Source organism: Marmota flaviventris, chromosome 16 (genome assembly GCF_047511675.1).
Source record: "Marmota flaviventris isolate mMarFla1 chromosome 16, mMarFla1.hap1, whole genome shotgun sequence".
NCBI lineage: Eukaryota > Metazoa > Chordata > Mammalia > Rodentia > Sciuridae > Marmota > Marmota flaviventris.
Window position 1 is genome coordinate 44,877,425 of NC_092513.1, and position 25,150 is coordinate 44,902,574.

The 25,150-nt window shown below is 35.3% G+C and overlaps 1 protein-coding gene and 1 pseudogene across 4 annotated transcripts in view; both read left to right on the top strand.

The window, feature by feature from the left end:
* The first annotated feature begins 230 nt into the window (after window positions 1-230).
* The window catches only part of Ss18 (SS18 subunit of BAF chromatin remodeling complex), an 81,297-nt gene continuing 56,377 nt past the window's right edge, over window positions 231-25,150 (top strand). For 2 of the 4 annotated variants that reach the window (XM_027935699.3, XM_027935700.3), the window contains exons 1-3: window positions 350-494; window positions 3,560-3,636; window positions 14,612-14,696. In XM_027935699.3, coding sequence (XP_027791500.1) covers window positions 426-494; window positions 3,560-3,636; window positions 14,612-14,696 — 231 coding nt within the window. In that variant the 5' untranslated portion in view covers window positions 350-425. Of the gene's footprint in view, window positions 495-3,559; window positions 3,637-14,611; window positions 14,697-25,150 lie in introns of all 4 variants that reach the window. The other 2 variants (XM_071602831.1, XM_027935701.3) reach the window with 2 other exon arrangements.
* On the top strand, window positions 12,347-12,621 carry LOC139702199 (small nuclear ribonucleoprotein E-like; annotated as a pseudogene).

The window sequence follows — 25,150 nt, forward strand, 5'->3', positions numbered from 1 at the left end:
CGAAAGGGGCGGGCCGGCTCGGGCCGCTCGCATTTCCTGTGACAGGGGCTGCCCCTGCCTCTCCCTCTCCCGCGGCGGCGGGACCATTTCCTGAATCGCTGAAGCGGAGGGAGGACTGTGGCGCGGCTCTACCATTAGCACAAAGGAACGGGGGTGCCTACCAGAAAAGGTCGGGTGTGCTCCAGGGCATTCAAGAATGGAGAAGTTCTTTCGGAGCTGTGGTTTCTAAAAACCGCACAGAAACAAGATTTCCACGACCCGGAGTTCCTCGTTGAGATCAGACCAGTTGGTTGTTTGCTCGGCACTGGAGCATCCCCCCTCCCCGCATTCCCGAGGTAGTTCCGCCCGAGAGGCCGGCGTCTTTCCCCCAGTTTGCCGTTCACCCGGAGCGCTCGGGACTTGCCGATAGTGGTGACGGCGGCAACATGTCTGTGGCGTTCGCAGCCCCGCGTCAGCGAGGCAAGGGGGAGATCACACCCGCCGCGATCCAGAAGGTGAAAGCTCGCGGGGCTGGGGATGCCAGGCTCATCCCGTCTTTGCGAGAGACCCCGAGGGCAGGGCCGGGCGGGAATCGGCCCGGCCGGGGGCGGAGGGGGAGGCGGAGGCGGGCCTGCTGGGAAGCGGCAGTCTATGGGAACCCAAGCCGCGGGCTGTGCCTGAGTGGGAGGCTGAAGAGGGCGAACCGGTTTTTTTCTTTCACGGAGTCTTCCGCGCGTTTAGGCTCTTAGAGGCACAAAAGCCCACGCAACCGTCGCCCGATTTCTCTAGGGATGGGGCGGCGTTTGGACGGCGGGGCGCGTGCGCCCGCGCGGGGAAGGGCAGTGTGTTGGAGCCTGCGGCCCCGCGCGTTGCTCAGAGTTACTTTGGCGTTGCTCCGCCCCGCCCCGCGCGCCGCGGCTGCCTGGTGCGGACCCGACCTCAGGTCGCCCCGCGCGGAGGGCGAGTCGGAACCCTGTAAACTCCCGCGGAGTTGGGGATCTCTCTGGAGAACTTGAGAACCTTAATAGAGTCTTTGCGGGCAGACGAGGAAGAACTCCATGGCCTTTGGGGGTCATCCTAGGGCCCCTTTCTGCCTTCTGGATCACCCCTTGTACATTTATATCTGCAGCAAATATTTCTGGAGTGCCTGTTGCAAGCTTTGGGGTTACTGTGGTGAGCAGTGAACCCCGCTCTCCTGGAGCTTGCAATCCGGTGGTGGAGACACTCCTGACCAATTACATAAGTCGTGATAAAAACACAAGGGGCTGCGTCCTCCTCAGAAAAGCTACCGCAGTCGCTGCGGTATTACTGCCAGTTGGGGACACAAAGATTCTGTATTATCCTCCTCCCTGTTGTTGCCTACGGAGCAAGGCAGCTTTGTAAATTGTAGTGGGCTGAACTTGGAAAAGTTACTTGCTAATTTTAGCAGTTTATATGAAATATTTCCATTTTCTTTTCTGCACTGGAGCAAGGATGAAAACAGAAGAAAAGTCAACTTTTAATGCCACTCAGGGAACCATTGTGTGCCCGTAGAATATGTTAATCGGTTTCTGTTTACTGTCAGATTCTTTGTGGTGTGGCATTTGACATTTGCCCAACTGTTGCTTTATCTCATGAACAAACCGGCTTGTTAGTGCCTGGAAAAGCAGTGTTTTCGTGTAGTGCGCTGGACTAAGCCTGCAGCCTGGCAAACGGCGTCAAGTACACATGCACACAAAACATGTTTCTGGAGGAGTTCTGTCTTATTTTTGGACTCTAAAAAACTCTGGAATTTTTCTTTGTTCCTACAAAGTTTTTCTTATGTAAGTCTCAGGCTGTTTATCATGGATAATTAATTTAGAGGATGCTGATTATCGTGACATGAGAGGAGAAAAATGAATTCCAAACTCAGTGCTTCATCTTTAATGTCGAATTGATATTATATATGAGACATATTTTAATGTCAAGTTTGTTAGATTGACGAATATACTGGAGAAGATACGTTGTGAATTCACTAAACTGGAGTTTGGATTAGGATGTTGAGACATTAAGTGCAAGTTTTTTTTTGGCATCCAGGAATTGTATTTATTACAATCTTGTTAGACAGTTTTTTCCCCCTCAGCAAGGGAAGATTATGATGAAGATACAGGAAAAAAGTCACAGCTAATGTTATTTATTTATTTTGGTACCAGGGATTAAACCCAGGGGTGTTTAACCACTGAGCCACAGCACCTTTTTCATATTTATTTAGAGACAGGGTCTCCTTGAATTAGTTAGGGCTTTGGTAAATTGCTGAGGCTGGCTTTGAACTGTCATTCCTCCTGCCTCAGCCTCTTGAGCCGCTGGGAGTACAGGCATGTACCATTGTGCCCAGCACATGTAATGTTAAATGGGTCTTTTTTAATGAAAAAAAAATGTAAGTTATTTAGATAGCGATTGTAGCATTGTTCTTTCATTGAATTCTGGAAGACTGGGACAGGTGTATAAGGAACGTCTCTTGTTCCTTGATCTCAAAGCTCCTGGAAACTTAAGTGGTTTGTTCAGGATAGCAAAGTTGGCACTAAAACTAACTGACCTTTAATTGCCATAATTAGTACTCTTTCAAAGAGTGTGACTTATTTAACTTTCAAAGCCAAGATGGCTTAGAATTGTTACAAGAAGAATAAATTGCTATTTTTAAAAAAGTTTTGAGACAACATATATCTGGTAATCTCACAGGTGTGTATTAATATACATGTATAGAAATCTTTGTACTTTATTATACATATTTGGAGAATCATAAAATCATACTGGTATAGAACTTGGAAGCTAGCCACTACCTCATCAAGCCTCTTGAACTGAAATTTTCACGTATTTACTTAATTCTGTATAATAAGGACAGACTTTCTCCTTACTATTACAAAGCTGTAGAATGATGCAAAGCCAACTTGGACTCTTAAATTTTAGTCCTAACTCGCTAAAACTACTTTTACAGATAGCAGAGGTAATTAAATGTTTGAATATAAAAGAAACCTAAATTTTCCTTTCTGGGGGCTTCAGTTAATAATACAGAGGGAGAATACTTAGAATAGGGATATTTAAAATTATTGATTAAGTATGATATCATTCCAAAGGTATAAAATAGTTTTTTTGTGGTAAACCATAGTAGGTGTAGGAAAAGACCTAAATGAATTCAGTTTCTAAATAAATAAAGTATTTCTAGAAATCTGAAGGAAGAAATATCACTTGTTTAATACATTGTCCATATGAACTGGGTATTGCATACTTTTATGAAAGAGATTTCTTTAGTGTGTAATGAAATTTTATGTAAGCTGATTCACTAATCCCCTTTATAATTTGTTATTAAAATGAATTTTAAAATATAGCAGCAGGTAGCAACATTAACAAAGTATTTTTAAGAGAATTATGTTTTTTGTGTTTTCATGTTTGCTTAAATGATTTTAGAATATATAATAGTCGTTTCTGGGTAGCAATATATTGTTAGGGGGTGCACTTTAATGTTCTTTTATAAGCAGTATTTATTAATGCCCTCCCTCAAATTTTCTAGTTTTTTATTTTACTTGACAGACTTTACAATAAACTTTTTCTAATTTTATTTCAGATGTTGGATGAAAATAACCATCTTATTCAGTGTATAATGGACTATCAGAATAAAGGAAAGACTTCAGAGTGTTCTCAGTAAGATTGATAAGAAACATTTTTTGTATTCATTTTTCTGTGTGTGTATTTTTTTTTTTTACTTTTTCATTTAAAACAGGTTGAATTATAACTATTTTAAAGTGTAAAGTTCAGTGTTTTTAAAATATTTTGTAGAGTTATGCAGTCAATTTTAGAAAGTTTTCATCATCCCAGAAAGAATTCTTATGCCCTGTGGCAGTCATTTCCCATCCTCCTCTCTAATCTTTGAACTCCAGATCTACTTGCTATTTTTATAGATTTTAGATTTGCCTATTGGATCCAGACAATATGTAGTGTGTTCTGACTGAGTTTTTTCACATGGTAAAATGTTTTCAAGGTTCATCCATGTTGAAGCACATATCAGAACTTCATTTTTATTGCCAAATGTTTTTCCACTGTACGTTATTTGTCAGTGATAGACATTTGGGTGGTTTATAATACTGCTATGAACCTCGGTGTACAAGTTTCCATGTCTTTCTTGGTATTTTACAAAAGAAAACTTTCTTTGTGAGGGAGGTGGGTATCAATTTTTTTTTACACTTCTTACCCTGTTTTATAAATAATGAATTCATATCTGTGTATTGATCGATCTATGGAAAAGTTAGATATTGATCTATGTAGTATGTTTATTTGCTTCTGTGATATAGATGAGAAAGCAAAGCCTATGTTTAATAAATAATTGGTTACTGTTTATGAGAACCACACTTTTTAAATTTGAAATGATATCTGAAGTAAATGGTGTATCCTAATTGAAACTGATGATAGAATAAGTTGAATATTTTATCAAACATCTCTGGAGTAGCATTGTCTAGTAGATATTTAAATGTAGGCCACATATGTGATATAAAATATTCTTGTGGATGCAGTATATAAATAAAAAGAAAAAGGTGAAATGAATATTAATAATATATTTAAACTCATTATTTCCAAAATGTAATTTCATTATGTAATCAGCATAAAAAGTATTAATGAGATATTTTATATTGTTTTATTCATACTAAGTATTGAAAATCCATTGTGTATATTACTGTAATGACACATCTCATTTTGTATTAGCCACATTTCATTTTGTCTAGTACTGCTGTATTGGACAACACAGCTTTTGGATATCTTATTGAGACCATTTTGTGGGGCACATCTGTCTTTCTTAGTAATCTTACTAGTCTATTCCCAGGCAGACATTCCCAGCAACCTCTGGCTGGCTTGCTTTTCCTTTTGTGCTGGTCTCTTGGTTGTCGTTTGATTCACTACATATTAATTTCAGGTCTTTGTTACTTTTTCTTCTTTGTGTAGAACTATTTTGAAATCAAAAAGTTGTATTTTGTTTTTGTAAAAACAAAATCATCCAGATTTGATGGTGCACACCTCTAATCCCAACTACTCTACAGGTAGAGGCAGAGGCGGGAGGATCACAAGTTCAAGGCTGACGTAATTAGACTCTATCTTGAAATAAAGTGAAAGGCCTGGGGGTTAGGAGGATAGCTTTATGGTAGAATACTTGTTTAGCATGTGCAAGGCTGTAGGTTCAATCCCTGCTATTGTAAAAAATTTTTAAAAAATTAAAAAATCAAAGTATAAAAACAGAGAACATAAGTAATCTTTTTATTCCCAGCCTTATTTCCCTCCCTTCCACAATTGACTATTTTTAATGCTTTAGTATGTATCCTTCCAAAAACTTTGCTGTACATTTACATGTTGCATTCATATCTATGTAAACATACACGGATAAATATTGTTTTTTTTTAATATTTATTTTTTAATTTTCAGCGGATACAACATCTTTGTTTGTATGTGGTGCTGAGGATCGAACCCGGGCCGCACACATGCCAGGCGAGCGCGGTACCGCTTGAGCCACATCCCCAGCCCAATATTGTTGTTCAAATATTTTTGTAGGTGATAGTTTTATTTTTTGTGGTGCTGTGGCTTAAACCCAGGACCTTGTACCTGCTAGGCAAGTGCTGTACCCTGACCTGCATCCCTAGCTGTAGGTTACAGTTTTTTTAATGGAATTACTGGGTCAAAGACCATGCTAAATTGCCAGATTACCCACAAAGAGATGGTATTGGTTTGCTTTCCCTAATCAGGTTTTCAGAGTCCTGGTTTTAAACCATACCTGCCTGCAGTGAGTATTAGCCATCTTTTAAATATTTTTGTACATGTGATTGGTGAAAAGTGGTGTCTTTTTAAATAAAACATTATTTTGAAATAATTTTCACGCTTAATGAAGGTTCAAAGATAGCACAGGGGTGGTGGGGTGGGGGTGCGGGAAGGTATGGTGCATGCCTGTAATCTTAGCAGCTAGCAAGGCTGAGGCAGGAGGATTACAGGTTCAAAGCCAGCCTCAACAACTTAGCAAGGCCCTAAACAAATTAGTGAGACCTTGTCTCAAAATAAAAAAGTAAAAGGGCTGGGGATGTGGCTCAGTGATTTAATCCTTGGTACAAAAAAAGAAAAAACCACAAGAAATTTCTGTGTGATATTCACTGAAATTCCTCAAATGATAACATTGGCCTATTTGCTCTTTCATTTTTTTATCATAGTGTTTTTTTCTGGAACATTTGAGAATAAGTATAGATGTGAGTCTCTCTTCTTACTTTGAGTAATCTCAGTGTTTCCTAAAAACAAAAATGTATTTTTAAATTGCCAGAATGTAATTGTCAAAATCAAGAATATAATACTATTATTCAGTCTTTTTTTTTTTTTAAACATATACCTGAGAGCTTTATTGAAATATGTTTTACATCCTTTAACATGCAAGTTTTCAGAGTATACAATTCGGTGGCTTTCAGTATATTCATAGGTTGTACCACCATCACCACTGCCTTATTTTATAAACATTTTTTCATCACTCTGAAAAGAGATCTCTACTATTATTCAGTCTTTATCACCTTTTCAGATTTTGCCAGTTGTCCCATTAGTGTTTTTTTTTCTTGGTCCAGGGTCCAATGCAGGATCAGATGTTGCATTTAGTTTGCATGTCTTATCTTAATACTTTAATTTGGAACTGTTCCTTTGTCTTGTCATTATACTTTAATCTAGAATTATTCCTTTCTCTCTTGAAATTGATGTTGAAGAATACAGACCAGTTATTTTGTGGACTGTATTTCTTTTAGGATTTGACTGCTGTTTCTTCAGGATTAAACTCACACTATGTACTTTGCCAGTAGTACCACAGACACAATATTCTGTCCTTCTCAGTCCATTCTTAGTTTGTCCCAATATTGGTGATAACTTTGACTTAAGGTGGTGGCTACTATTTTCTCTACCATAAAGTTATTGTTTTTTTCCTTTGTAATTTATATGTATCTTGATGGGAAAATACTTTGAGACACATATGCTCTGATCCTACTTTTACACATTAATTTTAGCATCTCCCAGTGATTTTTTTCCTGTTGTAGTTATTATTATAGTCATTGTCAAATGCTAACTAGACCCATCATTCCTTCTGTATTTTTTGGAATCCTACTTGAGAAAGATATTTTCCCTTCTCTCCCCCAATTCATTCCTTTATTTATATCTGAAAGGACTTGCACATTTTTGTTGTTTTCTCTAGGTTGTAATTTATTACATTAATAATACTATTCTTTTAACTGTTCCAGATTCAGCCACTGGGAGCCCCTCTGTATTCTTGACATTTCTCCATTATTTTTTGAGAATTTTCTTATTTTGTTGTACCACAAAATGTTCTAGTTTTATCCCATCCTTTTTCCTGTAGAAGTCTGGAATCACCAATTTCTCTAAGCCTAGTTCTTTTTTGTAGGATGATATTTAGAAACCAAGATCTGAGTATTAGATTTTTAAATTTTCTAATCAGTTGTCCATTTTGCATTTTATATGGATTGATTCAACTTGGGAGGCCTTGATTAGAATAATTATTTTTACCTTTGGCTTTAAAGAACCCAAAATATGGCCAATGGATTTTATGGCATAGGACAATTTAATTTCTTTCTTTTCTTTTTTTTTTTTTGTATTGGGAATTGAATCCAGGGCCATTTAACCACATCTCCACCCCTTTTAATTCATTTACTTATTTTAAGACTGGGTCTCACTAAATTGCTAAGGGCCTTGCTAAGTGCTGATACTAACCTTGAATTTGTGATTCTCCTGCCTCAGCCTCCAACTCACTGGATTTATAGGCCTGTGTCAAAGCATCAGATCACCAGATTTAGTTTCTTATTGGACCCAGCAGCACATGTCATGAGTAGTAGATGTTCAGAGTGAGAATTAACTTTTTTAACTCAAGTCAGCAAAAATTTATACTGTATTATTTTGTATATTTTCAACTTTTGCAGGAGCATATGATCATTTCCTTTGTTCTCTGTATATTGAAATAGACCTCATTTTCACATATGCTTGATGCAAATGGGGCTTAAATTGATTTAGGCTAGAATCTTAAATTCTGCCCTTTGATGAATTTCACAACTTTCTTTTTCAGAACCAGGGACTCCTTGTGTTGCATAGGGTGAGCCTGAATTCTTGGGCTTAGTTTTCTGTTTCATTTGCCTTAGTAGCTGGGAAATGGGCATGGGCTACCAAACCTAGTTTGTAATTTAATTTAATTTTTTGTATTAGAAATTAAGTTGAGGCGGGCTTTACCACTGACCTACATCCTCAATCCTTTTTTATTTTGAGACAGGGTCTCGCTAAATTGCTTAGTACTGTACTAAGTTGCTAAGCCTGGCCTGAAACAAAGTCCCTGGGATTATAGGTGTGCACCACTGCATCCTGCTTCAACCCATCCTTGATGGATTTAATTTTATTCTTATGTTCTTTAGATATTCTTATTTAAGTTGTCAGGGTTGGTTTGTGAGTAAAAAGAAAAAATTTCCTCTTACCAACTTTAAAATATATTCTCAATTTTCATAATTAGAAAAAGAAAAAGGAAAGTATGAGATGTGTTAAAAATTACAACTATTTAAGAATTAATAGGGGCTGGGGATGTGGCTCAAGTGGTAGCGCGCTCGCCTGGCATGCGTGTGGCCCGGGTTCGATCCTCAGCACCACATACAAACAAAGATGTTGTGTCCGCCGAAAACTAAAAAAAAAAGAATTAATAGGCTAATTTTAATTAAATACTTCCTTCAGATGTGATAACTTTGCCTGAAGCACTATTTTTTTTTTTTTTTTAATTAAAAGAACTATTTTGGGGGCTGGGGTTGTGGCTCAGTGGTAGAGTGCTTGCCTAGCGTGTGCGAAGCCCTGGGTTCTATCCTCAGCACCACATAAAAATAAATAAAATAAAGGTATTGTGTCCAACTACAACTAAAAAATAAATATGTAAAAAGAAAAAGAATCAATACCTTATTAAAAAAAAGGAAATATTTTGCCAGACATGGTGGCGCACACCTATTATTCCAGTGGCTGAGGCAGGAGGATTATGAGTTCAAAGCCAGCCTCAGTAATTTAGCGGGGTCCTAAGAAACACTGTGAGACCCTGTCTTTAAATAAGAATACAAACAAAGTGCTGGGGATGTTGCTCAGTGGTTAACACCCCTGGATTCATTCCCTGGTATCAAAAAACCCCAAAAACTATTTTATGAAAAAAGTATATGCATTATAAAAAATTAGAAAACAAATATGTTGAGATAAGTGAGTGAATATCATATTTCTACCACCCAAAGATTTTTCACTGGCAATGTGTTTGTGTATATTGCTTTTTCCAACTTTATTTGCAGACATACACAAACATACCATATATATTTTTTCTGGTGTAGGGGGGCGTCAAACAGATATGAATCAATGGTCTGAATCACTTTTGGACCTCTATGTCCAGATCCTCTTCCTTTTTCATTCTGGTAACATATGAGAATGCATTTTTAAGCTGTTATGGCAGTTAAGCATTTTCTAAATTGACCAACTGATTACTTCAGTCAGTCCTTATTTTTTGCATTTTGTGTCGGGTCCAGTTGTTTCAGAGTGTTTATAAGTAGTTATGGTACTGAAAATTTAAGAGTTTTTCTTTTTGGGGGGGTGATGTTAGGAATTAATCCTGGGGCCCTGTGCATGCTGGACAAGCACTGTACCACTGAGCCACATCCCTATCCCAAGGGAACTTAATTTTAAATTTTTACTTAGGAACATCACTTTTATTCTTTAAAATGTATTCCTGTTGTCTAATAGAAATGTATCCTTTATACCTTCTAGGTAAAGTTTTTTTTTTTTTTTAAGAAATCTGACCTTTTCAATTAATTTTTAAATTATATCAATAAATTTAATAGTTGTTATTTTACACTATGGAAGGTAATTGATGTAGTAGTGTGTTAGTGGAATCTTTAAGAGGTGAACATTCTCTCACTTAATATCTTAATAATAGTAAATATTTGGGGATAACCATCAGTATATGAAAACAGTATTATCACCAAACATAAAACATTTTGCTAGGTATGGTTTTGCACAAATCCTAGTAACTCAGTAGGTTGATGCAGGAGAATCACAAGTTTGAGGCCTCTTGGGACCTCAGTGAGGCCCTAAGAAACTTAGTGAGACCCTGTCTCAAAATAAAAAACAAAAGGGCTTGGGATATAGCTCAGTGGTAAAGTGTCCCTGGGTTCAATCTCAGTACCCAAAATAAACAAATAAAAACCTTCAAAATCATAAAATGTAGAATATATTTTATATCTGCTGCTAGTTTATGAAAGAATTACCAGCATCAGATTGAACATGTTTTATATCTGCCCTTAGCTTATATATTCAATTTTCTGTTCTTTTTTTGGGGGGTGGGGGGTACTGGGGATTAAACTCAGGGGGCACTCAACCACTGAGCCACATCCCCAGCCCCATTTTGTATTTTATTTTAGAGACAGGGCCTCACTGATTTGCTTAGTACCTCACTTTTTGCTGAGTCTGGCATTGAACTCGGCAATCCTTCTGCCTCAGCCCCCAGAGTTGCTGGGATTACAGGCGTACAACACTGCGCTCAGCTACACTTTTCTTTTTTTAATGCACTATTTTAGAAATCATAAGTGTATACATTAAGAAAATGCAGTCATGTTGCTTAATAATGGGATATTCTGAGAAATGCATCATTAGTCAATTTCATCATTGTGCAGATGTCATGGGGTGTACAGTGTACAAACAAAGATAACTGGGTTACTTCATGAAATAATCTTATGGGATCACTATGATATATAAAGAGATATACATCTATCATTATGTTATTATATGGTATATAACTAAAACTACACCAGTGACAAATGTAATGGTATTTATGGAATCTCAGGAAGATATTTAATTTTTTATTATTATTTTGTGTCTAACTGAATTTAGACTCTTGAATCTTTCCTGATTGCATTTAAGTTTACCTATACACAGACTTAGAAAACTTAAGTATATACTATATTTGTTAGTATTTGTCTTTGAACCTTGTTTTATCTTAGAATAAGTTTATTTGATGAGTGCTGCAAAAAGCATGCAGTTTTGGGCTGGGGATATAGCTCAGCTGGTAGAGTGCTTGCCTCACATGCACAAGGTCCTGTGTTCAATTCCCAGCACCACACACACACACACACACAAAAAAAAAAAAAAAAAAAATGCAGTTTCACCAAAAAGAAAAACCTATTGAAGTTAGAAAAGCCCAGTTAAAGTGTTTTGTTTTTTTTCCCTACCTTTTTGTATTGGGGGAAATGACTTTGGAGGTATTAGGACAAATTTAAATGTGCTTTGTGGGTTAGATGGTAATATTGTTAATGTTAATTTTAATTTCCTTATTATCATGGTTATACTGTTCTTTAAGGGAATGTCCTTATGTTTGAGAAACTGACAAGTATTAGGAGTAATGAATGGGCTGTTATATCTGCAGCTGACACACAAATGGCTTTGGAAAAAAGTATGTGTGCATACCTGTGTGTATTTAGAGACAAATGATAGGACATGTGTTAAAATACTAAAATTAGGGAATCTTTTTTTTTTTTCTTAAGAGTGTGTGTGTGTGAGAGAGAGAGAGAGAGAGAGGGAGAGAGAATTTTTTAATATTTATTTTTTAGTTTTCAGCTGACACAACATCTTTGTATGTGGTGCTGAGGATCGAACCCGGGCCCCACGCATGCCAGGCGAGCGCGCTACCGCTTGAGCCACATCCCCAGCCCCTAAAAATTAGGGAATCTGAAAGAAAGATAAATGGGACTCTTTACTGTTCTCAAAACCTTTCTGCAAGTTTTAAGTAATTTTAAAATTAAAAGTTAAAAAGTTTGGCGGGGATGGAAGGATTAAATGAACACTAGATAGGGAAAGGGGAGAGAGGGGAAGGGAGAGGGCACACTGATAGGAAAGATGGTGGAATGCAAAGGTCATCATTACTCTAACTACATGTAAGAAGACACGAAGGATGTGACTCTACTTTGTGTACAACAAGAAAAAAAATTGTTCTCTATATGTGTAATATGAATTGTAATGCATTCTGTTATAACAAATCAAAATTTAAAAAAAAATTTGATTTGTTAGAAGAAGGTTAGGGGAATTAATCTACTTCATAAACAATGCTCTATTTATAGTTATTTAAAATTGCAAGGGACTTTCGAAGAAAACTACTTTAACTTCATTTTTAGATAAGTGAGACTGTTGAGTGGCAGATTGGATTTAATAGTACTTCAACACTGGCTTAGTAAGTACTAATCAGCATAACAATTTTTTAATTAAAGAATCACGACTACAATTCCGGAAGTTGCTTTCTGAGGTAAAGTGCTTGTTGCTTGAATCTTTGTGAGATTCTACCATGGCTTACAGTTGTGAGGGCCAGAAAGGGCAGAAGGTGATGGTGTAGCTCATCAGCCTTACTTTAGATACTTGCAAAACAGAAGCTGCATTCAGGTGTGGTTCTATGATCAAGCTAATATGCCAGTGGATGGCTGAATTTATTGGTTTTGATGAGTACATGAACCTTATATTAGATGATGCAGAAGAGATTCATACTAAAAGTAAAGAAAACAATTGGGTAGGATCATGCTAAAAGGAGATAATATTACTCTGCTATAAAGTGTCTCCAACTAGATTTGATGAATGAATGAGAAATCACAGAGAAAGTTACATTTTTTTTTTTTTAGATGTTCTTTGCTGGGAGTATACTTCTAAAACATTTGTTTATATTGTTTTGATTATCCTTATGTTATTACCAGATGACAGTGAATGCTGCGGGACTCTTTATTTAAAAAAAAAAAAAGAATCATGAATAAACTATGCCTTTTAGTACAATTTATATTTCTGTTTTTGGTGTGGTAGTCAGTGGTCCTCAGAAAATCTTGTATCTGAGTATTTAATACAACCATAGGAATAATTAAATATCAGGAAAGCCTGAAGGAAGAGACTTTGAAATGAAGTATATTTGTTCTAATAAAAAATGGCAGATTGGCAGTATGGAAACCAGTATGGAGGTTCCTTAAAAGACTAGGCATGGAACCACTGTATGACCCAGCTATGTCACTCCTTGGTTTTTATTCTGAAGATAGTGATTAGTGATACCCACATACCCATGTTTATAGCAGCACAATTCACAATAGCCACACTATGGAACCAGCCTAGGTGTCCATCAACCGATGAATGGATAAAGAAAATGTATATATGAACAATGGAATTTTATTCAGCCATAAAGAAAAATGAAATTATAGCTTTTGTAGGAAAGTGGATGGAACTAGAGACCATCACATTAAGCATAGTAAGTCAAACTGAAAAGTTTAGGGTCCTGTATTTTCACTCATATGCGGTAGCTAGAGGGGAAAAGGAAAAGGAAGATGGAGGCAAACCTCATTAAAATCAAAAGGGGATTAGAAGAGGAAATGGACCAAGGGGTTGGAGTGGGGAGGGAGTGGGAAAGTACTGGGGAGTGATACTGGCCAGATTATATTGTTGTATGTTGTATAAGTGTATGAATATATAACAACAGAACTATCAGTATGTACAAGTATAATGCACCAATAAAAAATGTGGGGAAAAAAAATGACAGGTTGGTTTTTAAAGAATTCTGTATCTTTTTAAAATTTATATTTTTTAAAATCTTTTTCTGGTGCTGGGGGTAGAACAAAAGGCCCTTTTTTCTGCTAGGCAAACTCTCTACCACTGAGATACATCTTCAACCCTTAGAATCCTGTATCTTAAATTCCAATTACTTGTTGCTGTTAGTACAATTTGAAAAACAAAACTAATCATCTGAGTAATTCAGTACAATGTAATAACTTTTTTTGGTCCTGGTTTAAGATTCATTAAAAAATAAATCATGTCTGACTAGGTACATGTTGAGGAACAGCATTAAATGTATAGACTTGTTAGTAAACTAAGGTTAGTGAGAATTAAGCTTTTTCCCCTTAATAAACAAAAGTTGTGAAGCCAGTTGTTTCTAACAGGAAAAAAATATGTACCAAACAATTTACTATGGTTTCTTTTAAGGTCTTTTTTTAGGAAATAATTTCATTTTGGACCTGAACTCATATACTTTAATCTGATAAAACTTTTGACTTATTTTCATTATTTTAATTCTTAGTTAATATGTGGTGGAATTTTTACCTTAAATATTGTTGAGAGCCGCAGCCCAGTCAGAATGACACCTGGCATTTGCCAGAGGGAATGGTTGAAAGGTGACGCCAGCGAACCATTGAGATGATGATTTGAGTTAAGCTATATATAATTGCTGTGATGATGCTGGATTGATTGAATTGCCTCTGGCGCCCGCTACTTTGGAGTTCCCTTGCAGTTCTCCTGGGGGTGGAGGGAGTGTGTTTCCCCTGTGGTGCATGCAGTGCCTGTGAGAGTTGGAGAATAAAGAGTTGCTGTTTGAATCTACAAGGCTTTGTGGCGGCTCGGTTATTTGTGCCCAGCCAGACTGCGGCAAAATATATTATTACTTGGAATTATTTTGCAGAGGAAGTAGGAAAAATTGAAGTGTTATTGATGTTAAGCTAACAAATCTTCTATAGAAATGATTGGAATGTTTATATTTAAGCATATAGGAATAGTTTTTTTAATACTGATATTTGTTTTGTTTTAATAGGTATCAGCAGATGTTGCATACAAACTTGGTATACCTTGCTACAATAGCAGATTCTAATCAAAATATGCAGTCTCTTTTACCAGCAGTAAGTACCTTTAAAATAGTGTGAAGTAGATAGTCTTTATAGTCTTTATAGTTACGGTATAACACATTTTTGTTTAGTGATTTTTGAGTTTTGTTTAGTAAACCTTGAATTATTTTGAGAACTTGAAAGTACACAATATTATCTAAAAGCTTTATTATTTTGCTCTCATTTAATTTGAATTAATCTATCTAGAATCAGTTCTTATCCTCAGAAAGTTGTATCTACTCACCCATGCACCCACCTACTTGCCCACCTACCTATGTGTTTATCTTTTTAATTTTAATTACACAAGTAATTTGCTAATGTATCTGGAATATTTCACAGCAAATACCAGACATCCTATAATTTCACTAATAAATGTTTCAGTATACATTTCTGGTAGATAAGACCATTATCCTACCCAATAAAGTTAACTATAATTTCTTAACATCTTGTGATAACCAATCTGTTTGCATTTTTCCATCAGTTATCCCATAATGTCTAAAAGTTTTAAAGTTCAGTTGCTTCAGAATATAAACAAGGTCTATGGATTGCATTGGTTGGTATATGTATTAAGTTTCTTTCAATGTATCAGTTTGTCCTTTTAAATTTGCATTTATTAGAGAAATTGAGTCATCTACCATATAAATTTTATCACATTCTGGATTGTATCCTCCTGATCATTGTCCATGTTTCCTCAATCTCTTATTTCATATAAATTGATAATTGGGTAGAGAGGCTTAATTATAGATAAGTTTGGTTTTTGGTTGGTGGTAGGTACTATGTACTTCTTAGGGTATCACATCAGGAAGAACATGTTTGATGATATTTTTAGCAGTGTTAAAATTGATCAGTGAGAATTGGTAATGGCAATCTGATCAGTCCATTTTGAAGCTTACTATCTACCTTTCACCGAATTGTTTTAGTAGTCATTTATGTTTATTGAGGGTCCTATATTTCATTTTGGGATCACAAAATGGCAGATTTCTATTTTACAATTCTCTTACAGTTAGTAAAATAAAAACTTCCTTTTATTGAATTCTTGGTTATTCTGAAATTAAAAAAAAAAAAAAAACATTAGGAGAGTCAGGATAAAGGCTTAATGCTATCCCTTTATGAGTTTTCAGAATAACCAGTTGGTCCTTACAACCAGCCAGTATGACCAGTGGTTTTGTTTTTACATTTATTTGAATTTACAGATTTTAATTTGAGAATTAAAAAAAAATTGATCTATTATACTGGGTTTATTGAACCCAAGGTGCTTTACCACTGAGCTATATGTCTATTCCTTTTTATTTTTTATTTTCTCACTAAGTTACCCAGGCTGACCTTGAACTTGAGTGCCTCAGCCTCCCAGAGTTGCTGGGTTTACAGGCATGTGCTGCCATCCTCAGTGTTTTTATTAGGTTATTTTGTCCAGGCTGGTCTTGAACTCCTGAGCTCAAGCCTTATCCTCCTTCATGCTGGTACTATAGGTGAACAATACTGTATTCAGCTTCAATTTTTATATTTTTAATATTTAAATTCATTGCAATCATTGTTTTTATTTTTTAATTTTTCTTTTGGTGCTAGAGATTGAACCCAGGGGTGTTTTCTCACTGAGTTACATCCACAGTCCTTTTTATTTTTTGTTTTTAGATAAGGTCTTGCTAAGTTGCTGAGGCTAGCCTCAAAGTTGTACTCCTTCTGCTTCTGCCTTTAGAGTTACTAGGGATGTGCTACCATGCCCAGTGTAGTTATTCGTTATGATACTCAAATTATCTTTCTTTGATCAGGGGAAGCCTCTTCATTTGGCTCCTATGTGCTTCTGTTGTGACTCTGGTATTATTTTATAGCTTCTTTGATTTTGTGATTTGAGAGATCAGAGTGATTTATTTTATGTCTTAGGCCTGGAATCAATAGTGTTTTCAAGAAGTTTTTTTATTTTTCTAATGACAACTGGTATTTAGAGATCAAAATTTGAATGCTTGGAGCACTCTTTATTAATTAAATATTGAGATCTTAGTGATAGCTCTACTTTAGGAAAAGATTTTTATTTAGTTTTGAGTTTATGTATTTCTATCTTCTCTCTTAATCTAAAAATCTATGTTCCTTAATGACATTACTATAGTTCCTTATTTGCTTTGTACTCCTTTATATAAGGAATATTTTAAATATAATGATACCAAGATTACTAGTAACAGTAAGATATTTGTCCATAAGATAGATCATATTGTGTTATTTAATCAATTAATTTTGTTTTGAACTTGAAATAGTTCTTTGTGTGACTTTTGTCATAAACTTCATTATCAACCAAGTAAAATTTAGTTTTGTGATTACGAGGAGGAATAAGTTTATTTTCATTTGTTTACATATGAGTAGCTCTCTGTACCAGTGTTAATTAGTGGAAAACTAAAACATTTTTTCTCTGTTTTCTGATGCCACTTCTGACATATATCAAGTGTCTGTACATTTGTTGTTCTGTGTCTGATGTCTGTTCTGTTCCATTGGTCTATTTTCATAAATTCTACATTATCTTGTCACATTTGATGTTTATTAAACAAGTTCGTACTCTTTTTTTCTTTTCCTCAAAAAATAAGTGTCCTGGCTGTTAGTCATTTGCATTTCTATATATCCTTAAGTATCATCATGTCATGTTACATACATACATACATACATGCTTATATTGGGATTTTCATTGATATCACCTTGACTTTAAATTAATTTGTGAAGAATTGATCTTTATAAAATTACGTTTTCCAAATCATGAGTATTGCACATATTTTCATTTATTTACTTCTTTCAAGTCTGTCAAGGAAGTTTTATGATTTTCTTTCAGGCTTTGAATATCTCTTATTGGACTTATTGCTAGGTATTTTATATTTTTGGAGTTCTTGATTTTTAAGTTTTATTTTCTAACTACAGTTGCTATTTACATGGAAATGCAATTGATTTGGAATCTCAGAATCTTGTTCATTTTTATTTCTAACAGTTTTTCTGTAGATGACTTTGTTTTCTATATTCACAATCATCATTTGTGAATAGAAAAGAAAAATTTTTTTGCCAATTCTTACACCTTTTATTTCTTTCTCTTGCCTTACTTCTCTGGCTAGGATCTCCAGTACATTCCTGAATAGAAGTGGTACTAGAGAACATCCTTGTCTTGTTCCTGATCTCAAAGGGAAAGTTTTCACTGTTTGACTATTATAATTATGATGTTTAATAATGTTCATCACATTCCACCATCATTTCTAACTCCAAGCCCCTTCCCTTCCCCTTCCACCCCTCTTTGTGATTGATATTATTATCCAAAGTACATGTATGAAGACATGAATTACTGTGAATGTACTTTGTATACAACCAAAGATATGAAAAATTGTGCCCTATATGTGTAATAAGAATTGTAATGCATTCTGCTGTCATAAATAAATAAAAAAATTAATTAAGAAAAAAGAAAGATAGAATGAAATATAAAAAAAATAAGTATGATGTTTGTTGTAGTATTGTATAGATACCTTTTATCAGAATAAAGGAGTTCCCTCTGTTTCTGGCGGGCCAAGTAAGAATTGATACCTTGAATGGATTTAAAACTTTATAAAGTAATTTTATTGCATTTAATGAAATGATCAAAAGCTTTTTCTTCTTTAAACTGTTAATGTGATAAATTACACTGATTGATTTTTAAATTTTTAGTCTCTCATTCTTATAATTAACTTCCTTGTTCATGACATACTTGGTCACAATTTAAAAAAATTGCTGCACTAGCACAATTCACAATAGCTAAATTGTGGAACGAACCTAGATGCCCTTCAGTAAATGAATGGATAAAGAAAATGTGGTATATATTCACAATAGAATATTACTCTGCATTAAAAGAGAATAAAATTATGGTGTTTGCAGGTAAATGGATGGAGTTGGAGAATATAATGCTAAGTGAAGTAAGCTAATCCACAAAAAACCAAATGCTGAAGTTTTCTCTGATATAAGGATGCTGATTCATAATGGGGATGGGGTTGGGAGCATGGGAGGAATAGATGAACTTTAGATAGGGCAAAGCGGAGGGAGAAGAAGGGAGGGGGTATGGGGGTAGGAAAGACCATGGAATGAGATGGACATCATTTCCCTAATAAGTACATGTAAGAAGACACACACACGCACGCAAAAATTTTGCTGCACTTAATTTATTAAATTTTGATCAGGATTTTTGCATCTTTGTTGATGAGTGTAAATTTTCTTTTCTTATAATGCCGTTGTCTTTTTTATTTTTATTTGAGATTATGTGGTGTCATAAAATGAGCTAGAGAATTTTCCCACTTTTTTTTTTCTGGAAGAATGTGCAAAATATGACTGCCATTTATTTTTAAAATGATCATTATATTATTTTAGAAAAGCCATGTCATTCTAGAGTTTTCTTTGTGAGAAAACTTCTGTGTACTTATTCTTTAATGATTGATTATAGGATAGCTTATATATACCCATACATATATATTCTTTTTTCTTTTCTTTTTGGTACTAGTGATTGAAGCCAATGGTGCATAACCACTGAGCTACTTTGCCAGTCCTTTTTATGTTTTTACTTTGAGAAAGAGTCTTGCTGAGTTGCCTAGGCTGGACTTGAACTTGTGATCCTGCTTGTTTCCCAGGTTGCTAGGATTGCAGATTTGGGCCATTGTGCCCAGCTATTTTAGTCTTTTGAAGAATCATTTTGGGCTTTTTTTGAGGCTGCTTTTCTTTTTGATTTTTTTTTAGTTATAGATAGATACAATATCTTTATTTATTTTTATGTGGTGCTGAAGATTGAACCCAATGCCTCACGCATGCTAGGCAAGCACTTTATCACTGAGCCACCACCCCAGGTCTCATTTTTGACTTTTTTATCTTTTTCTTTTGTAGCATTTTTCAAACTTTTTGGTCTCAGAACCCCATTACATTCTGAAAATTTTTTGAGAACTCCAGAGAGCTTTCTCTTTATATCTTTTCTTTTTAATTTTTCTCATATCTTAATTTAATATTGAGAAATGAAAAAATTATTAGTTCTTTAAGTAACATTTTTGAAAGGAAAATAAATGAATAGCATCATTTTTATATTTTTGCATATTTCTTTTAAATGTCTGGCTTAATAGAAGCCACCTGTATTTTTATATCTATTTATGAATTTAGTAATTTGGAATTTTTTTTTTTTCAATTCAAGTAAAGAAAATCCAGTCTTAGGTATATAGTTGGAAAAGGGAAAGCTATTTAGTAGCCTTTTCGATTGTTCTGTATAATTTTCTTTGATGTTACAACAGACCTCCAAGTTTTTTTTTTTTTTTCTTCCAAAGCTTAGTTGCAGTATAGAGTCCTAAATTATATCGATATATGATTTTACTCTGGTACATTAAATTCTGTTGGTTTTATACTTTGAATAGATCTTTTATTCATATATAATTTTACAATATCATGCACTGGTTATTTGGAAAATAAAAGTTTGCTGAGTTAGGCAGATTTTCCATACATTGACATTTTGTGATGTGATACTGAAGATGACATTTGATAAAATTACTTCTGGTCTCACCAGGAAAGCATTGGGAATTTGTCAGGCTTGAAGTAGTAGATATGTTTGTAACATTTTCAATTTTTATTCAAAATCTTAAATTTGATCTTGGCAATAAATGCTTTCTCTGGTTTTCACGGTTCATTACTATTTGTTTTTAAGAAAATATGTGCAAGTACCCAAACCTGGATAAGTATAGTTAACAGTTATTATTTCAAGTAAAAATGGTGTTCCGTGAATATGATGCTTAATTCAATTAGCAAATCACAAAGTGCTTTTTTTTTTTATTGGTTGTTCAAAACATTACAAAGCTCTTGACATATCATATTTCATACATTTGATTCAAGTGGGTTATGAACTCCCATTTTTACCCCGTATACAGATTGCAGAATCACATCGGTTACACATCCACGTTTTTACATATTGCCATACTAGTGGCTGTTGTATTCTGCTATCTTTCCTATCCTCTACTATCCCCCCTCCCCTCCCCTCCCATCTTCTCTCTCTACCCCATCTACTGTAATTCATTTCTCTCCCTTGATTTTTTTTCCCTTTCCTCTCACATCCTCTTATATGTAATTTTGTATAACAATGAGGGTCTCCTTCCATTTCCATGCAATTTCCCTTCTCTCTCCCTTTCCCTCCCACCTCTTGTCCCTGTTTAATGTTAATCTTTTTCTCATGCTCTTCCTCCCTGCTCTGTTTTCAGTTGCTCTCCTTATATCAAAGAAGACATTTGGCATTTGTTTTTTAGGGATTGGCTAGCTTCACTTAGCATAATCTGCTCTAATGCCATCCATTTCCCTGCAGATTCCATGATTTTGTCATTTTTTAGTGCTGAGTAATACTCCATTGTGTATAAATGCCACATTTTTTAATCCATTCATCTATTGAAGGGCATCTAAGTTGGTTCCACAGTCTAGCTATTGTGAATTGTGCTGCTATGAACATCGATGTAGCAGTATCCCTATAGTACGCTCTTTTAAGGTCTTCAGGGAATAGTCCGAGAAGGGCAATAGCTGGGTCAAATGGTGGTTCCATTCCCAGCTTTCCCAGGAATCTCCATACTGCTTTCCAAATTGGCCGCACCAATTTGCAGTCCCACCAGCAATGTACAAGTATACCCTTTTCCCCACATCCTCGCCAGCACTTGTTGTTTGACTTCATAATGGCTGCCAATCTTACTGGAGTGAGATGGTATCTTAGGGTGGTTTTGATTTGCATTTCTCTGACTGCTAGAGATGGTGAGCATTTTTTCATGTACTTGTTGATTGATTGTATATCCTCCTCTGAAAAGTGTCTGTTCAGGTCCTTGGCCCATTTGTTGATTGGGTTATTTGTTTTCTTATTGCTTAATTTTTTGAGTTCTTTGTATACTCTGGATATTAGGGCTCTATCTGAAGTGTGAGGAGTAAAGATTTGTTCCCAGGATGTAGGCTCCCTATTTACCTCTCTTATTGTTTCTCTTGCTGAGAAAAAACTTTTTAGTTTGAGTAAGTCCCATTTGTTGATTCTTGTTTTTAACTCTTGTGCTATGGGTGTCCTATTAAGGAATTTGGAGCCCGACCCCACAATATGTAGATCGGAGCCAACTTTTTCTTCTATCAGACGCAGAGTCTCACAAAGTGCTTTTTAAAAAAAATCTATATTTATTATTTTGCCACATGTCACAGCATATTTATTTATTTGAATAAACATGAAAGAACTTTCCAGTATAGCTACACCAGTAAGACAAGGGGTGTTTACGTCCTTAACTATGCCTTCTAGGGGCTGACAGTGACTTTGAGGTTTTATAGAAGGGTGAATGAGGGCATTGGTGGGGGTTCCATGTAGCCAGAGGGATGCACAGCTTCCAAAGCAGGTGAGGTCTGTCCATCATTATTTTAGGATTGGCCAGGCTTGTCTGTGATAAGAAAGTTGCTCTTGTCTTGGGGATAGTCAGTTTATGGGATCAGACCTGTTTCTGGAATCCAAGGTGACTTGGATCTAAGGAGACAGATGCAAAATGACACAAGAGTTGCTAGGTCTTTAATCCTGCTTTTAGCCACCCATTGGACATTTGCAGGGAAAAGTGAAGAGTTTTAAGTCCTTGTTACAATTCCCCCTGGTTTGTTCATTCCTCAATCTTGAGGGAACTAGGGAACTCTGGCTTTACAGATCTCTTAGCCTGATGAAAACTATCTCTTTGAACAATGGCTTAAGCAAATAAGTGAAAAGGGTCAGATTTTTTTAGCCAGAGTCAGATTTTGGGGCCCATACAGTCCAACAAGTTTGTTTTTCTTTTTCACCAAATGGTGGTAAAAAGCAGCTAATACTGTTCCTCAGTGGAAAGAAAGCAAGAGACCCTGAAGTGAATGTACTTTTGGCAACCCCATGGGTCCCTCTTTTTCTGCCCTTTTTGTTTTAGGTTGTATAGTTGCAAGTGGCTAATGCCCAAATGGTATGCTTTCTCCTTGCATGGCTTTTCCAAACTGTTGCCAGAGTCCTAGGCCAGATTCCTGACTGATAAGATAATGAAAACCAATTATATCATTATCAGTAAATCAGATCCACCCACTTTCCTCCAAAACTGGGAAGACAAGGGGACCCATGTCCTTAATCCTGCTTCCTGTCACGGGATGTTTAAAGGACATGGAGAATTTAATAAATTAATAATTTTTTACTGCTTAATGAAAGTACATTTTAAAGTATAACTGGCTTTTTCTAAATACAGTGATTAATAGTAAAGTATTTGCTCTTGCTTCAATTCATAATGTTTCAGCAGTTACATCTTCTGTTGCTTGTGCACCATCATTATAAATATTAATATAGCATACAAGACAAACAGTATTTTAGTATTCTTTTGGAAATAGTTTTGCCCTTGGGGACTTCTTAAAAGTGTCTGGAGGGGCGGGGGCTAAAACTCAGTGGCAGAGTGCTTGCCTTGCAGGTGTGAGGTACTGGGTTTGATCCTCAACACCACATAAAAATAAATAAAAAATAAAGGCATGCTGTCCAGCTACAACTACCTATATATATCTATCTATCACTGGGTTTACTTTTTAAAAAAGTGTCTGGAGGACCACACTTTACGAACCATTGCTCTATTATATGTTTTTGTTTATAATTAAACTTTGAACTTTGTTTCCTTTTTTTTTGTTTTCCTGACTTTTTGGTTTATTTTGCTGTTCTGAGTTTTGAGATGATTGCTTTCTTCTGCAATATTCAACCTTCCGTATCCATATCAATACAGTATTTAAGGGCATTTTCTTCTAGTCATGGTTCTGATATGTGCTATATATTGTATTTATTCAGTTCCAAGTATTTTAAAAATTTAAAATTTATTTCTTTTTTATGGAAGAGTTGATGAAATTTTAATTTCCAGACTTTGAGGAATTTTATTATTTTCTTAATTTTTGGGTTCATTGCATTATAGTTAGATATTATTTTTTATGGCTTTAGTGCTTTGTAATTCTTTGAGAGTTATTTTAGGTTGTAGCATATGACTAATTTTTAAAATGCTTTCTGTGTATTTCAAAAGATTGTGTATTCTTTCATTATTGAAATGCCAAGTTCTAAATGTGTCTGTTGAGTCAAGTGTGTTAATCGATTCTTTTTGTGAACTACCATTTTGCCTCTAATAATGCATTTTGTCTTTAAGTCTGCTTTGTCTAATGTTAGTATCACTAAATGACTTTTCTTTAGTGTTTGCATGGTAGATAGTCATCGTTCTTCTTCCTTGTTTTAGAAATGTGTATTGTGTATAGCTTGTAGATTTTAAAAAAAAATTCAGTGTAGATCTTTTATCTTTTAACTGGAACATTAAATTCATTCATATTGAATATATATATATTCAATATGAATGAATTTAAGTTTAAACCTACCAATGCATTTCCTTTGTCCCAGGTATTGTATATTCCTTTCCCTGTTCCTTTGTCTTCTTTATAATTGGTTTTCATTATCTTATTTTTTCTTTGCAAGAACTGCTAGAGACTTCAGTGACCTCCTGTTGTCATGTGTTTTAAATCTGTATGTTAGCCTACAAATGATTATTATTTGTTTCTTTTTTTCCCATGTTCTTTTTTTTTAATATTAGTTCTAATCAATTATACATGATAGTAGAAGGCTCTTCAATTCATTGTACACAAATGGAGCAGAATTTTCACTTCTCTGGTTGTAAAAAGAGTCACATCATTCGTGCAATCATACAATTCGTGTACCTAGGGTAATGATGTCCATCTCATTTCACCATCTTTTCTACCCCTTCCTGTCCTGCCCCCCAACTTTGCTCCATTCAAAGTTCTTCCACTCATCCCATGCCTCCCCACCCCATTATTGATTAGCACCGATTTATCAGAGAAAACATTTCTGCTCCTGTTTTTTTGGGGATTGGCTTATTTTGCTTAGCATGATGTTGTTCTTATTTGTTTCTTCTTTTCTTTTCTTTTTTTAGTATTTTTTAGTTGTAGGTGGACACAATACATTTATTTAATTTTTTTATGTGGTGCTGAGGATTGAACCCAGTTCCTCATGCATGGTAGGTGAGTGCTCTCCCTCTGAGCCACAACCCCAGTCCCATATTTATTTGTTTTTTGAAGTCAACATTCCTTAGACTCATCTGAATAGTTGATGCATTTCAGTTCTTACTTCAGTTTCTCTTAGATCAGTTTCAATTCTTAGATCAGTTTCTCTTTTTCCTTCCAGAAGAACATTCTATAATATTGTGGGAGTACAGGTTTGCTGATGACAAATACTTTCAGGGTTTTTGTTTTTGCCCAGTGGCATGGTGGTTGGGGAAGGTATATTTTTGAAAATTCCTTTATTTCAACATAATTTTTTTATTTTTAGTTGTAGGTGGACACAATATCTTTATTTTATTTATTTATATGTGGTGCTGAGGAGCTAACCCAGTGTCTCACACGTGCTAGTCAAGTGTTCTACCGCTGAGCCACAACCTCAGCTGAACATCATTTATCATTCTTGT